Source organism: Primulina eburnea, chromosome 4, assembly GCF_022965805.1.
Source record: "Primulina eburnea isolate SZY01 chromosome 4, ASM2296580v1, whole genome shotgun sequence".
NCBI classification, from domain to species: domain Eukaryota; kingdom Viridiplantae; phylum Streptophyta; class Magnoliopsida; order Lamiales; family Gesneriaceae; genus Primulina; species Primulina eburnea.
In genome coordinates this window covers 38,524,623-38,542,552 of record NC_133104.1, presented here as the reverse complement: position 1 = coordinate 38,542,552, position 17,930 = coordinate 38,524,623, and the positions used below count along the sequence as shown (strand labels likewise).

The 17,930-nt window shown below is 31.9% G+C and overlaps 1 protein-coding gene and 1 pseudogene across 2 annotated transcripts; both read left to right on the top strand.

The window, feature by feature from the left end:
* The first annotated feature begins 497 nt into the window (after nucleotides 1–497).
* On the top strand, nucleotides 498–3,353 carry LOC140831167 (abscisic acid receptor PYL8-like). 2 transcript variants are annotated; one of them, XM_073194965.1, is made up of 3 exons: nucleotides 498–779; nucleotides 976–1,119; nucleotides 2,810–3,353. In XM_073194965.1, exons 1-3 carry the CDS (start codon nucleotides 645–647, stop codon nucleotides 3,020–3,022), a joined length of 492 nt encoding a protein of 163 aa, XP_073051066.1. In that variant the 5' UTR covers nucleotides 498–644; the 3' UTR covers nucleotides 3,023–3,353. The 2 variants fall into 2 exon arrangements, with proteins under 2 accessions (XP_073051066.1, XP_073051065.1); XM_073194964.1 differs by having other exon boundaries at nucleotides 501–779; nucleotides 904–1,119.
* A 7,437-nt stretch (nucleotides 3,354–10,790) lies between these two features.
* Nucleotides 10,791–15,410, top strand: LOC140831166 (auxin response factor 9-like; annotated as a pseudogene).
* Nucleotides 15,411–17,930: the final 2,520 nt, after the last annotated feature.

Here is a 17,930-nt window from a genome sequence, read left to right as displayed (position 1 = left end):
ACAAGCCATCGAAGTTAAAATCACAATTCAAACAGAATTTGCATCATTCAAACTTTGTGCACGACTCAAACTAATTCAATATGATTAAATGGTAAGATTAACTACAAGCATGTATAGAGCTGTTAAAATTAGTTAAGTTCTTCATATCTTTCAAAATTGAATATTCATACCCTATATATATATATATATATATATATCATATAAACACATATAATCACATTTTTTAAAATTAAAATTATTTCAAAATATTTATTAAATTATTAAAAATAAAAAGACCTTTTTATGCCTTCGACACTCCTATTGTCAGTCTTACCCACTGGGTCCGTTTTGACTATATTAATCGTATGTATGTATGTATGTATGTATGTATGTATGTATGTGTGTGTATATATATATATATATATATATTTATTATTATTATTAATAATAATAGTAATAATAAATTGTCGTGATTGGCCCTTGTGAGGGAGATAACATATAAAATTAATATTGGACGGACCATTCACCACAACTCGCAGATGACAATGGCGGTGCGTTTTGTCCACTTGTGATTTCTGACCTCTGACTTTGATTCTCTCTCTTTCACTCTTCTTCTCTCTTCTATTGTTATCCATTCCCCTCACAAATCTCCGGTTATTTTGATCATGGTCGTCACAGTGAAAGGCGATGTGCTCACAGCTACCGTGGAGGATTTCATCAAGCGACACCACAAGCACGACGTTGCCGATAACCAGTGCACTTCCTTTTTGGTCAAACACATCAAAGCTCCCCTACCTCTCGTGAGTCGATCTCAGATCTATGTTTGATTTGATGAATTCTTTTGATTTTTTTTTCTCGATGTTAGATTCTGTTGATTCACGCGCTTTTGTGCGTTGAATTTGCGTGTGTTGATCGGTTACTTAGGTTTGGTCGCTGGTGAGGAGATTTGACCAGCCTCAAAGTTACAAGCCGTTTGTGAGTAGATGTATAATGCAGGGTGATCTGAAAATCGGAACTGTGAGAGAAGTGAATGTGAAGTCAGGACTGCCGGCGACTACGAGCAGGGAGAGGCTGGAGCTGTTGGATGATGAGGAGCACATTTTCAGTATGCGGATCGTCGGCGGTGATCACCGGCTCAAGGTATTAATTAATCTTTATCTTGACAGTGATCAAATTCGAAGCTTTTTTTTTAAGTGATTTCGATTACTTTTGTTGTGTAGCTCATTGTTTGAATCTGAGTAAATGAAGAATTTATTTGAGAACATTCCGTTTAGGTAAATCTAGAAACTATTTTCGAATCTGTTACTTCTCGGAGTCGTATTCAATTGGTTGATTCCCATATAAATTATCTTTTCTTGATTTGTTTCGGCCAGTAACAATCTCACTTTTCCCTTTTTTTCCAAAATTAGAGATTTGCATATTTATTTCCGTAGTACCTGCAATTGATTGATTATTAGCTATTTCTGGGAGCTTCGGGAGAAATGGTTAGATATAATTTGTGAATTTTCTTTTTTTAAAAAAAAATTCTTAGTTGGTTTAAGCATTTTATATTCATTCGATGGGGCGAATAATATGTTATTCGGGCTTCTGATTCCGTCTGATGATAAGGTTAATTAAAATCTTTTATAGAACTTTAATGAGCTAAAAACATCTTACGTTTCTAAATTATTAGTTGAAATCCCCAGTCAACAACTATTTTTTGGTATGCCTATTTATTCTACGCCTTGCATGTAATTACCCTAAAATTAAAGTTGTCAAGAAGTCGATAACACCATTTTACCATAATAAAAACATAAATATTGTCGGGGTGCAAAAACTTAGAGCAATCGAAACGTCTGTGGTGTTTGGGTTGTTAGATTAGAGTTTTTTTTGTTCTGCAATTAGTCAAATTCCTCAAGGTCATGGGTTCGATTTTTGGAATTACAAGAAATGCAATTATTGGTTGGGAGACTGTTTGGGTGGCTTGGTAGCAATCGAAACGTGATGTTTAAAATATTATAGTTGTAATATTACCATAATCTATGGTTTTTTGTAAATAGAGAGGAGTTCGGTCCTACAAATATGTTTATTTTCTTTATCGACTAGAGCATCCTGAAGTCTCACATATTTTTGTTGGTAGATATGTTAAAAATGAAAACTAACATGATCATATCTATGTTTCTGCTACGTTTAGGATGACATCTTTACGTTTAGGATGATATCTCTGACTTTAATAAATTTAATCTGGTGATAATTTCAAGCATAGACGGATAAAGAGCAAGTTTTCCTTGAAAAACATTGTTGCTTGAAGATTTTTTGCTTTGAATTTAAAAACACGTGGGGGGTTTAGTCTAGATTTTTTTAAATCGGAATTTTAGCCTTTTCCATATTACTACGGTTTACTCTTATACTTGAATGTGCTAATTTTTCGTGGAAGTTATTCTAATTTTGATCTACCTTTTGTTTTCTTGGATTTCTCTTCCCATTTATTAATGGATGCATCGCCAGAGATAATTTAGGTTGGCGACGTTAGTTAGTTTTATTAATGGATGCATCGCCTAAGATAATTTAGGTTGGCCACTTTAGTTAGTTGCAAAAGGTCTGTTATGTAGTTGAATCAACTTGCGTGATCCTTTATCAAGTACCTGTTAATTTGCCTGGTTAAGAAACTGGATTTCCTATTTTTAGGATATGATGTCTTTATGATTTCATCACCTAGTAACTGATATGTTATAATAAGCCTAATCATTTCTAAATGTGAAACTTTATCCTTTCTTGCTTTGCCGAAGTTTCATAACTTCATCTTTATTTGTTATCTAATTGAGTCGGCTTTGCTTGAAAATTTATGCAGAACTATTCTTCTATCATCACTGTCCATCCAGAAATTATTGATGGGAGACCAGGGACGATGGCAATTGAGTCATTTGTGGTGGATGTGCCAGACGGGAACACTAAAGATGAAACATGTTACTTTGTTGAGGCCCTGATAAAGTGCAACCTCAAATCGCTGGCTGATGTGTCCGAGCGTCTTGCTTTGCAGGATCGGACAGAACCCGTCAATTGAATCAGAGCATGTTGTCGAGATACGCAGCTTATGTAATTCAACCACCCCCGTGAATGAGAATGATCCTCTCTGCAAAAAACTGGTGAGCAGACAAGAATCAGCCCTGTACTCCTTGGTAGCATGTCTCCTCAGATTTTAACCATGTAACACGATGTTGTCTTATTTCCTGAAGTTCCTCGAAGTATATATGTTTCACTTTAGGACGAAAATGATCGGTTTTGTATGTCATTGTTGACCCTGTTTTGAGAATGGGCTGTACATATTTCAACGCTTGGAGATTTAAAACGCTGATGTATTTGGTTGTTTTTGTGTGTGGATCAATTTCATGAAATTGCTGTTTGCTATTAAAAATCCACAGCTGGGTTTTATGAATCACGTTTCCTCAATTCCTCCTTATTCAAGTGATCGGATAGTTCATGAAATATAACTATCAGCTACGCTGGGTGAGAATGAGAGAGGGTGACATCTTCTATTTCTGAAATATTCCAAAGTTTTTAGCAATTTGTGATTGATAAGCCCTCATGATTTATAAAATAGAAAAACTACTAAAGTAAAGAAGGAATGGATGATAAGCATCTTACCACATTTTTTTTGGGATACAATTATTACCAATTCTTACACTCTTTAACACACCCTAGTTTTGGGTGTAAATGAACTGAGTAAGTTTGCTAGATCCTTGATTAGGAAAAAAAAATTGATTTAAATTCAAGTTTAGAGAACGATTTTTTTTCGAGTCAAACTCGAACTCAAATTATTTTATTCGATAATTAGTGATATGATCGCGAGTCTTAATATTTTATTAATATAATATAATTATATATTAAATAAATAAATTTGAGTCTTTCGAATACTTATTTTCGAGCAGTAATTCGAATAATACGCTGACATGTTTGAATCTTTCGACTCGAACTCGAGCTTTAACTCGAATCAAATTCGAGCCAAATTTTTTAAAATTTTCGAACGTTCTATTCGATCGAACTTTTTTGAGCATTTAAATTTGTCATATTTAATTATATCCTTTTCGTTTACACATCTAGTTTTAATATATATGAGGTTGTGTTTGAATTGGATTGATAAATTTAAAATTTTTTGACTTCCTTGAATAGATTAAATTCAAGTAGATTTTAAATCAACTCATTTTCAAGCTATACAATTTCAACGATAATCAAGATTTATTTCAAATCTACACAAGATAAGTGGTATTTAAAATCTCTCTCATATATTTCTCTAAATCAAATTCACAAATCTAAACACAAACCTAAAGGTATCTTAGTACTAAGCAAAGTTTGGTGAACAAATAATGGATATATATTTTTTTCCTTTCTTTCTTTATCATAAAGTTTTTAGCCTAAAACATCCATACATAGCTTTTGTAAACATCACATAACTATAACTTTTAGGGCTTATAATAAAGTTAATTTGTGAGCCATAAAATTGGGATGTGCTACAATTTTCAATGGCTCCATTTAACACTGCAACATCACATGGCTCAATTGGGACGCTTTATGGTGAAATTATTTCCTGTATTCATTATTACTACATTTTAAAATCCGACCGACGACCGACATACTTTATCAAACTCTTGCTCTCAGATGCTACCATCACTATTACGGAGTCAAAAACTTGTGTAGTGAATAATTTAACTTGAGAAGTGAGAACGAGTAATTTTGTCGATCACTTCTAGCTCATCTGAATTTAAGATCTTAAATTTATATCAAATTCTTGATCCGAGACTCGATATTAAAAAACATCTCACCTAAAAAAGAAAACTAATAATTTTCGAGTGCGTGATATCGGTTTATTTAGGTTTTTTTAAAAAAGTAAAAAAATTAATCAAGAGTAAGGACAAAATTATTTTAATGTCCTTGAGTTAGCTTGTTGATGTATATCCTTCTATGCAAACTATATAATTGTAAAATAATATAAATTAGGTCAAGTGGATTTTTTTTTTTTATGGATAGTGAGCTTCTCCACTTGAAAATTGTTGACTTTACATTATAGTGATGATAACGAACTATTAATATAACCCTAAATATGCGGCCTTTTTTATATATATTTTCGCAATATAAGCTATGTACACTTATTGATGGATATGTATATGAGATAATCAGTTGAACATCTAATTGACCTCACACAGTGCCAGACAAATTTAAAAATTGTCAGACGAAACGAGATGATCAGTTGATTATCTCGTGTAAAAAGAGCACAACACCAGTACTGTGTTTTCAGCCACAGCAGATGATCCAAATCTGTACACATCTATCTATTCATTAAAAAATTAATTTCCGAGTATGATTTTCCGAATAGTTTGCATTTTTCTTTCTATCGTTTTTTTAATAAAAAATCAATCATGTTGCCTAACTCTAATTAAAAAATTTTAAAAAAATTATGATCCATTAAGCAATTATTATCTCCCACCCCCCATTAATTGTCATCACACGCGCTAGAATCCATAATTATGGTACTAATCTCGATTAGTTTGTCCTTAATCACTTTGTTTTAGTATGATCCACTTCACCCTCGTAACACCTTATTAATTAATTAATTAATTAATTGTTTGCCTAATTATCCAGGGAGACAGTCACATAACCGTGATGTAATTGGTTTGTCGCGACTCTTTGCGTACGTTCTCAGCCTAAAGCAACAAAGCCTCGAATTTAATTATGGCACTAATTCGTGTCATTAAGAGATAATATAAAGAGAGATACTTTTTGGCTAATAATTGCCCCATTTTCTTATTATTATTATTATTCTTATTATTATTATCATCACTTACAAATATGATGGAGGAATGATGGAGGTTTTACCGGGTGTATCGGAGAGATGAATTAGAAATTCATGAATTTCGATTATTGTTTCATTGTTTGTAATGAAATAATAAATCAAATGTTAAATTTAAATCTTAGGTATTTACACGTTAGTAATATAAAATAGAATATATTTCAAATGATATCATTATTGAGTGAACATAAAATTTATTATATTTAATACGAAATATTTTATAAAAATATAAGAGATGGATTTGAAGTATACTGTCTTATTTCTCTAACAAACAAAAATATAATTGAAATCCATGAATTTGAAATCAATCAATCCAAATGCAACCTAATATACTTTGTTTTACGAGAAGATTTCTAACCCGATCCAATTTTTATAATAAATTATTGTTTTTGTGGTAAAAGTATTACTTTTCGCTTTAAGTATAGATCGAGTTGACACATCTTACGTAGAATAGGTCTCTTGTGAGACTGTCTCACGAATCTTTATCTATGATACGAGTCAACCCTATCGATAATCACAATAAAAAGTAATATTCTTAATATAAAAATTAATATTTTTTCATGAATAACCCAAATAAAATATTTGTCTCATAAAATACGACCCATTAAACAATTTCACACAAGTTTTGCCTCTTACCTAAATAGATATGTTATACCGTTTCATAGTATACTTCATCTTAAATTTATATAAAAATGATGCAATATATTCCTAATGTAATTGTCTGAACAAAAAATTAGATTGTGTCACACAACAATCGGACTACTTTTGAAGTCAATATGAAATGCGAGAGATATAAAATAATTAATTTGACCCGGGTGTATTAACATGTGTAGACAAAATTCATATAATTATGAATTATGATTATTACTTTAATTATTATTTTTACTATTTCACAATTGAAATTCATAATTTTATTAATAATTGTGACGTTTCATTTTTAGGTTATTATTTGACTGTTTATATGCTAAAATTCTGAAATGGGAGAATTTTTGGTAATTATTATATATTTTTTTCCCTAAGATACTTTTTATTAAATTCCCGATTCAGATATATTGTTTGTGTTTCTTAGACAACCTTAAATCGGTTCAAAATGGGAATTTGAATTTTGATTCTTCACTAACTTATCCATATGTCTTTTATTTTATTTTATTTTTTTAATTTTAATTTTCCTGAAAAAGACTTATTGGTCACATCATTTTCAAATGACTCCACTCATTTCCATCCCCCAATACAATGGAAAGAATCGCCTCCAAGCTTCCAAATAATTATTCTATATTATTAAAATAACAAAAATTAATTTCAAATATAATAAATAATTTTTTTTATATTTCACCTCCTATTAATATAATTTATAAATAAAATTATTAATTAATGCTATACGAATCAATTATTATCATGAGAGTTTAGTCAATGAATATTAATTAAATAATTAATTTAGTAAATTGCTTGTTGAGAATATTGGGTTCAACGAACCTAACAATAATTGTACATAAAATATCATAATTTGTCCTCTTTAAAGAGCCAACCACTTCTATTTGACTTCGTAGAGCTAATCTTTTTTGTTCTAACAAAGTTACAAGAATTAATGTGTCAAGTTTCCAAATTTTTTTATTTGAAATAATAGCTATTTTATATTTTATTTATATTATAAGACAAAAATTTGTGTGAGACGGTCTCACGGGTCGTATTTTGTGAGACATATATCTTATTTGGGTCATTCATGAAAAAATATTACTTTTTATGCTAAGAATATTATTTTTAAGGCAAAAACTTGTGTGAGACAGTCTCACATATCGTATTTGTGAGACAGATCTCTTATTTGGGTCACTCATTCAAAATATTACTTTTTATTGTGGATATGGGTTGGGTTGACCCGTCTCACAGATCATGATTCGTGAGACGGTCTCACATGAGACCCGCTCTATTTTTAATTGTGAATATCATTAGGGTTGACCCCTCTCACAGATAAAGATTCGTAAGACCGTATCACAAGAGACCTACTCATATTGTAAATAATAAACTTGACATATTCTCTACTTGTCATCGTTTCACCAAATTGTTTAGATTACGAAATTTTTTTAATACAAAAAATTTAAATAATGTTATCCTTTCTTAGTGATATAAACTTAAAAATAAATAATAATAATAATAATAATAATAAAAATATTATGTTTATTTTTATTTAAATAATAATAAAGATATTATAATTGAGAAGCATAGTGGTAGGTCAAGTCACATGTGCGGCCTCGTACAACATGGGGTGGTCCAATAAGACATTGGCAGGCAAATTATGTTTCTGTTCGGTAGTGTTTTTATCCACTCAACATATGATATATGTTTGAATATATAAATTATGACTATTTATTCAACTATGATATATGAATGAATGATCATTATTCATCACTTAAGTAAAACGTATCATATTTTGTGAAACAGATCTCTTATTTGAGTCATTCAAGAAAAAATATTACTTTTTATGCTAAGAGTATTATTTTTTATTATGAATATCGATAGGGTTGACCCGTCTCACATATTAAAATTCGTACTACAATCTCACAAAAAACCTACTTCATCACTTAATATACGTGTAATATGTTCAGTAGATATACTTCGTAGCCATAAATTATTGACAGTATGTTGTGGGGCCATGCCACGTGGATTCGTTTGATGACTTGTACTTGTGCATGACCACTCAATAAATGGGTTGATTCCATCCTAGATATAAGGACATTACCCAATGATAGAATCAATGGTCCAAATTTAGCCACACATACATGGAGTCCACTAATTTTTTTAAAATCACATATGTGTGTGAATCATTTTTCATCCAAATTATGTGGGGACAGTGTCCCACACGTAGCATCGAAGCTACCCAATAAATGTACTCTGCATCGCACCCAACCAAATACTCAACTGAACTCTTCAGTCTTCCCCAAAAAAATTAGTTACTTAGATTTAATGATACATATTTTAATTGATTTATGTTCCTTGTATATTTAGGATTTTATATCTTATTCTAAATGCTAAAAATAATCAAATATTATTATTTTTATTAGTTAATAATAGTTTATAATAAATTGTTAGCTTCCTACAGATTAATTCTTAGTTGATTGATTAAATTAGTAACATAAACGACAACTGATTTTTTTTTTAAATCAAACACGTAATTATTCAATTATAATTTCACTCTATAAAATGTATAAAATATAATTAATATAGCTTTTATTTATTCGAAAGTATATATATGGTTCAAATATTATTAACTTATAAATATTATATTAGAAATAAAATTTTAGTTTTATCCTAAAATCTATCTCACTAATTCATGCAACAACAAAAAATCCAAAATTTTAACACAAAAACTCTTGTGAGATGATATCACGGATCAATTTCGTGGGTTGACTCTCTTATTTGGGTCATCAATGAAAAATATTACTTTTTATGCTAAGAGTATTACTTTTTATTGTGAATTTGAGTAGGATTGATCCGTCTCACAGATTAAAATCCGTGAGACGATCTCACATAAGACATACTCTTTTATTTTAACATCTTTTATAGTCTATCCCACGAACCAAACGAGTATCCATTAACATCTCTCATGGACCGAATTAGCCCCCCAAAAAAAAAGTAGTAGGACACATTGTTCGAGGTAATTGATTATAAATTGCCTTGATTTGAATTAATTAATTGTTGCAGTTATCGAAATGTAGGATTTGGAAGAAATCGAGTGGGCTGCCGGGTGGGGTGGAGCCAACCTTGTTGTCTGCCTCGGAACAGGCGGCCAATCACATGCCGACATCCATCGAATTAACTTACTTTTATCACTACAATTCAAAGTCTAACAACTCAAGATGCTACAATAAATTAGTAAAATTATATATGGGAAAAAAAATAAATTAAACTTCTTATTAAAACAATAGTATCATAAAAAATATAGCAGCAAAATCTTAATAACAAGGAGAAGTATATATTTTGCATATTTATTTTTGTGTTTAATTTTTATTGAAATTTTTATCTCATAAAATTAATTGTTTGATATTATATTATGTAGGTTGTTAATCGTAAGTATAAATAACTCTACATATAAGAATGAATATGGATAATTGAATACAACCTTGAGTGACCGGTTTTTTTAACAGTGTCCAAAGATATTGTCTTTCTAAAATGACAAAATGTGTTTGAGATAGTCTCACGAGTCGTATTTTGTGAGACATATACCTTATTTGGGTCATTCATGAAAAATTATTACTTTTTATGCTAAGAGTAATACTATTTATTGTGAATATCGATAAGGGTGACACGTCTCACAGATAAAGATTCGTGAGTCCTTTTCACCAGAGACCTACTCTTCTAAAATTGGTAAGCACGCTTTGGAATTGTATTTTTTAATCTATAGACTTATTTGATTTTTATCACTGCCATAAAATATAGACAAATATATTAATATACACAAACTTTTTAAATTAAGATTTAGTCATATTAAAAATGGACTTAAATCTAATTGTTTTAAATAAAAATATAATAGGATTTAAAATTATCACTCAACCAATGATTCGACATGAGACTTGTTAAGGTTGACTTGGACGTATGAATTTGAAGTCAAGAATTACAAATTTATTTTAATATTTTCTTAAATACAAATACAATTCCTGCTAATTAAAATAAAAAAAACCAAATAAGAATTATTAGGGTTATTTTTGAAAATAAATTTTGGCCACAAAAAGGAAAATAATAATAAATAATAATAAAAATATTAAATAAGTAGCCCTCAACTTTTTTCTTGTTTCACAGTTATGGCATGTGTCCAAACACAAAAAACTAACCCCACCAAACTATTTTCCGCCAAAAAAATGTCGTCATTCGAACCGGCTAACCTGGATCGAACCCAGCCCCTTAACCACGGTTAAATCCGTTGGCGTTACACACCGCACGCAATGTGTGTGTGTGCAGTGAAAAAGGAGACAACCAAACCACGTACTGTGAAACTCACACAACTCAATTACTCGCAATTAATAAATAAAAAACTTTTAAACAGGAGAGAAGCAATCAATCAGGGCGTATTTTAAGCTGTTTCTTGGATTGTTTCGAGTCGTTTCTGTGACTGCTCGTGCTCCCATATTTATTTTCTTTGTTACTTTTACAGTTTGCGGTCTTTTTCGTTTTCCCGAGGCAGGCCTTTTCTGGTTTTAGTGTGGTGGGTGAGGTTTTTATTCAACTGCTACTGCGTTTTTGGGGAGATAAGTCTACTGGGTTTTGTTGGTTGCTGTTGTAAATTGTGTTGAAGTTGTTTTTACGAGTGTTTGATGAGGTGAATTTGGTGCTGATGGGTTAGAATTCGATGCATTTTGTGTTGTGATATTATCTTTATTTTCGAGTTTTGAGCTTTTTTTTGAGGATCTTGAGGTGGATTCTTTGGTTAGAAAGGGGAGTTTTGGTATAAATTAATGGCAAATACCGGATCATTTTCTCAGCAGCAAAGCAGATTTTCAGTTGAAGGTCAATTTCTTGAAACGACCTGTTAATTTACACCGTCTTTTTCCCCCTTCCTGAGAGTTGTTTTTTGGATATATGTTTTGAATTTAATTATTGTTTTTTGGTAAATTTCAGGGACTGGAGGCAAGGATATGCTGAACGCTGAATTATGGAAGGCTTGCGCTGGTCCTTTGGTGGATGTTCCGAAGGTTGGGGAAAGAGTTTATTATTTTCCACAAGGTCACATGGAGCAAGTAAGTTGTGTTTGAATTTATTTCCATTTCGTTTTTTGGAAGAAATTTTTGACTTTGGGGTGTTTGAATTTCAGATCTTTGTATGAAATACTGGACTTTAAAAGTGAAATTTGTTTTTGAATTTATTTTGTGGCATTCTTCTCGGGTTTCGTCTAAATTTGTGTGTTTTTTTTTGCAGTTAGAAGCATCAACAAATCAAGAACTGAATCAAAGAATACCAATGTTTAATCTGCCTTCAAAGATCCTTTGCCATGTTTTCAACATTCATCTGTTGGTATGGTCCCCGCAGTAGCTTTTCTTATGTGTTATGCTCCTTTACTTTTTGAAAATTCGAGTGTTCTAAAACTTTCATACACTTTTTTCGTAATTATCATACTTTCCCGAATTAGCAATTGAAAGACTTTACTTGTTAATATTAATGGTATAATGGTTTGCTAATTTTTTATGGAATTTTATACTTTACAGGCTGAAAAAGACACTGATGAAGTTTATGCACAGATTACTTTGATGCCAGATACAAATGTAAGAACTTATTCGCTCTCCTTAATTTCTTTTGGGAATTGTTTAAATTTTATTTTTGCGCTTTCTTTTTCTATTTTCTTTACAGTGATATTCAGCAAAATGTTGGCAGGTTTAAATCATGAATTTTACGTAAGTTTTATGGTCGCGTATTTGCAGCAAAATGAGCCAAGAAGCCTTGATAACTCCTCGGAGGAGCCTCCTAGACCTGCAGTGCACTCATTCTGCAAGGTTTTAACTGCGTCAGATACAAGTACCCACTGGTGGATTCTCCGTCCTTCGAAAACATGCTAATGAATGCCTGCCTCCTCTGGTAACCAATCCTTTTTCTCCTGATTACTCATTTTCATGTCTGGTTCGTTTTTTGGATGAAATTTTCACATTGTTCCGCTATTGCTCTTGGACCAGGACATGTCCCAACAGACACCAACGCAAGAACTAATTGCCAAGGATTTGCATGAGGTCGAATGGCATTTTAAGCATATTTTTAGAGGTGATGTCTGATTCTGACTACAGATTACTCCTTTGACTCATTGGCAAGTTGTTTGATTCATGAATTCTAATAAATGGTTCAAATATGTATGATAATTATCGTGTATCCTACATTCCTGATTCAATGCTGACATATATTTAATGTAAACTCATCAGGTCAACCTCGGAGGCATTTGCTTACAACAGGATGGAGTACCTTTGTTACTTCCAAAAGATTAGTTGCTGGGGATTCGTTTGTATTTTTGAGGTTCTCACTGATGCATATTATTATGATAAATTCAAATTTCCTAGCTTTTCCTGCTGAAAATCAAACATGTTTTTTCCTTGATATAGTTAGTAAGTAAAGATGATGTCAATCTCTATACTACTACTTACTTGCGAAAAAGTTGCTGTTTTTTGTTCCGTTCTTTTTTTAAAAATGTCTATGTTATCTCTGTTACTTCTGAATGTTTTCTACTTTGATTATCAACACATACTCCGTAGTATAATTGTTGTGAGTTGGGAACCAGATTTTTTTTTTTGAAAATTTGGTCAAGTTATGACCTTTTCTTTCCAGGGGAGAGAATGGAGAATTACGTGTTGGGCTCAGACGCCATACCCGTCAACCAAGCTCGATGCCATCGTCAGTTATTTCAAGTCAGAGCATGCACCTTGGAGTGCTTGCCACTGCATCTCACGCTGTTTCAACTCAAACACCATTTGTTATTTACTACAAGCCGAGGTCTGATACAAGTTTACCTGCAACAATGTTTATGTGGTTTAGCTCATAATGTCCTTATTTACTTTTTCCGTCTTAAAACCTTCTAGAACAAGTCAGTTCATCATAGGCCTTAACAAATATCTTGAATCTGTAAACCATGAATTTGGAGTTGGCATGAGATTCAAGATGCGTTTTGAGGGGGAGGATTCTCCGGAGAGAAGGTTATTTTTCACCATAAACTATCTTGTTATGAGTTTGCATGTTTTGAATGGCTAAAAATTCTCTTTTTCTGAGCAATCAGGTTTTCGGGTACAATTGTTGGTGTCGAGGATAAATCTTCCAATTGGGAATATTCTAAATGGCGATCACTCAAGGTTCGTGCTATTGCTGATATGCTGGCTTCTGTTTCATACTTCCATCAACCCTGAAATTCTCCGGATTGCTGATTGCTGTTAATTTCCAGGTTCAATGGGATGAACATGCATCTATTTCGAGACCAGAGAGGGTTTCTCCCTGGGAGATCGAACCATTTGTGGTGTCAACACCAACAAGCGTTATTCAGACCCAGACGATGAAGAATAAAAGGCTCCGATCACATGTTGAAATCCCGGTTCCTGGTTAGATTCTCTTTCCCGTATTTTTACGTATTTCTTCTACAACATTTTTATCATAACCACGTCATTTCTTGTAACTTATATTTTAGAAACACCAACTTCAACTGTGTCAACTGCCTGGAATCTGGGTCACGAATCCTATCAAATTAATTGCAATCTTGAGGAACGAGGGAGCAACCAGCATGGTTATTATGCAAGCTACACCCCATCTAAATGCTTCTTTGAAAATGATTACTGAAGAAATGGAAGAAAGTAAAGGTGCATCAGCTAGGTCTGTCATTTTAAACCCTTCAGCGGCAAACATGGGAAAACAAAGCAACAGTCCTTTGTCTTCCCAGAATGAAGCAAAGAAATTTGATACTGTTGTAACATGTCGATTATTTGGGATTAATTTGAAAAGTCCTTCACTTGTGAACCTCTGTGAGGACTCTCCTCCAAAAACATTGGACACACCAAATGACGGTGGCGAAGTGTGTGTTCCAAGTACGGTAGTATCGTGTTATTCAGAGCAAAAGTATGGTGGTTTCCAGGATCTGAAAAACATGAAGCAAGACCAAGTGCAAGTACCAACCAAGGAGGTTCAGAGCAGACAGAATCAAAGTCATTCGTTTAGAAGTCGCACTAAGGTATACAATGCACGAACAAATACTGTATCCGATAAACACCTTTCGACATTGAATTACTACCAAATAAGCATAAATATTTACATCAAGAGAGTTTTAATCAAGTTTATATGCTTTGTTTGAATAATATTTTGAGTAGGTACAAATGCAAGGGGTTGCTGTTGGTCGAGCTGTGGATTTAACTGCATTGAATGGATATGAAGAACTTATAACTGAAATAGAAGAGATGTTTGAAATCAAGGGTGAGCTGCGACCCCGAAATAAGCTAGAAATAGTGTTCATAGATGACGAAGGGGATATGATGCTAATGGGTGACGATCCATGGCCGTAAGTGTGTTAACTCTTTGTCAATTTCTGCATGTTCATACCATCAAACCCATCTTTTCAACGGGCTTGCTTGCTTAAACACAAACGTTTCTTGCAGAGAATTCTGTAACATGGTTAGAAGAATTTTTATCTGTCCTAGCCAAGATGTGAAGAAAATGAAAGGCACCAAGATCACTTTACCTCCATCTGCAGAATGCGAAGATTGAATTTCAATTCACTCTTTCAATTCTGATCCTTTGACCCTTCTGCTTCATCTAAACGCATTTCTTGATATTCCAAGGAACAAGGAGGATGTCTCTTGCTGATGGATTGATGGACCAAACCATGTAACGTTCACTAAACTAGCTTAGTTAGTGGCTCGGTTTTGTCGAATCTCTGACTCTTTTTACGTATTGACAAAACTGTACTAGTATCAGGGCAGCTGATTAAGAGAGGATTAGAAGATGTGCAAATTAGGAAGGGTGTTTGTGGTGAAAATGGATGACAAAGTTTAGGCCATCCTACATCATATGTAAATAGTGTGTGTATGTGGACTTTGGCATCGATAACTTGATGCATTTCTTATATCTCTATTTGAACAAGTAAAAGTGGTGCCTTTTGATGCCATTTCTGGTGAAAGTTATGTGTGCGCGGGTGGATAATTAATAGTTAAATGGCAAAACTGTGCTAATAATTTGTTGTTTCAATAGTACTTTGTTTCAAAAGAAACACATGAAAATTATTATCTTTCTCAATGGTTTTGAAATTCTTTTATTGATATTATTTTAAGTGGTAATATATTATATAACATGATTAATACTTAATACTCATCTTAACTATTAAGTTATCGAATGACAAAACTATAATTTAATGTTGTTTAATCTCAGTCTAGTCTTGTGTGTTTGTGTATCATAAATATATCAAGACAAAAACTTGTTTTGTGAGACATATCTATTATTTGGGTAATCCATGAAAATTATTAATTTTTATGCTAAAATTATTAATTCTTATGCTAAGAGTATTACTTTTTATTGTGAATATTAGTATGGTTGATCTGTCTCACAGATAAATATTCGTGTGAGCGTCTCACAAGAAACCTACTCATATATCAAAAATTGAAAAACAAAATATATCAAATACATAATATTTATGTATTTATTTCTGATCGCCAATCTCTTACTATTTATTAAGTGTGGATATAATATAGTATAATATTTTGTATCTATTTTTTAAAAAAAAATATTAATTATTTCAAAATTATAGGTTCTTCTCTCACTAATTTTACAATTATGGTATAATATTTATTTAAATATAATCAATTCAAATTATAATATATAATAATTTCAAATTATAGTGTAATTCGTTATTAATTTTTATAATTATAATATATCGTTATTTGAATATAAATTAAATTAATTATAAAAATAAATTGTAGAAACGCAATAACGCATAATTCATGCAAAATAGTCACTGGTATGTATAAAACACGAGCCATGCTTAGATGGGTTGTGGTCCAACATATCAGGGTCAATAAATTCGGGTCAACCCGATCCATTCACATCCAAACTGGTTAGATCCATTTGCTTGCAGCACACTTCTTCTTGTGGGTGAATTAAAAAAATGGGATTGAAACATAAAAGATTAAAAAAACAAGGACACTGGTTTTTTTTTTTTTAAAAAAGAAGGAGTTGACTCTTGATTATTACATTAACTCTAATTAAACCTTTTAACTTAATTAATTTTATTTTTCTTTTTTTTATCGGTCGACACAGAATCTATTTTGAGAAAAAGTAACAGTCCACCCAAAAAAATTGCTCGACCAAAATTAAGATAATTTTCTTGGTCGACTAAAATTTTGTTGGTAGACCAAAAAAAATTTTGGTCGACCAAGAAATTTTCTTGGTCGACCAAACCATCTTCTTGGTCAACCTGGTCAACCGTTGGTTGACCAAGAAAAAAATTGTATCTTTTTTATTTTTATTATTAATTTTTGTCTATTATAAGTATCTTATTCTCTTAATTTTTGTTGAATTATGTAGGATATACCTTTGGGTCGACCCAAAAGCAAAGCAACAAGGTCTACTTTGTATCGACTCAGCTAAATATGTGATTCATATGTTAAAACATGTAAGATTATATAACATAATTGTGAAATTGTGATTCATATGTTAAAAACATGTACATAATTGTGAAATTGTGATTCTTATATTAAAACATGTAACATAGTTGTGAAATTGTGATTCACATGTTAAAACAACATGTAACATAATTGGTTGTGAAATTGTGATTCATATGTTAAAACATGTAACATAGTTGGTTGTGAAATTGTGATTCATATGTTAAAACAACATGTAACATAGTTGGTTGTGAAATTGTGATTCATATGTTAAAACATGTAACATAGTTGTGAAATTGTGATTCATATGTTAAAACAACATGTAACATAATTGGTTGTGAAATTGTGTTATATGTTAAAACATATAACATAATTGTGAAATTATGGCTCATATGTCAAAACATGTGTAACATAGTTGTGAAATTGTGGCTCATATGTCATAACATGTAACATAATAATGTAACATTATAGAACATACTTGTGAAATAATGTGATTCATTTATTAAAAACATGCAACATTGGTCAAAATTATATAATTATTTGTCAAAATTAAGTAATTATCGGTCATATTTGTCAAATATATGGATTCATGGGTTAGAAAAAAGATCGATCCAAAAACAACCTCGATCGACCACTTCCAAGCACTTGGAGGTTGTCGATTGGTCTTGGTCGACCACCTCCAAACAAGTCTTGGTCGACCACCTCCAAGCAATTTCTTGGAGGTGGTCGACCAAGACCACTTTCAAGCAATTCCAAGGCCTTGGTCTTGTTCGACCAAGACCAAGGTCTTGGATTTTGGTCTTGGTACTTGGTAGACCAAGACCGTCGACCAATTGGTCGACCAAGACCAAAATTTTGGTCTTGGTCGACCAATTGCTTTGCTTAGAAGTGGTCTTGGTCGATCAGGTCTTGATCGACCAAAATTTTAGTCGATTTTAAGTGTGGATTGATTTTTTTTTTCAAGTAAATTGACTAATCTCAATAAATCGAAATAAATGTGGAAGATAAATTGTCTTGAGAAGAAGTCGACA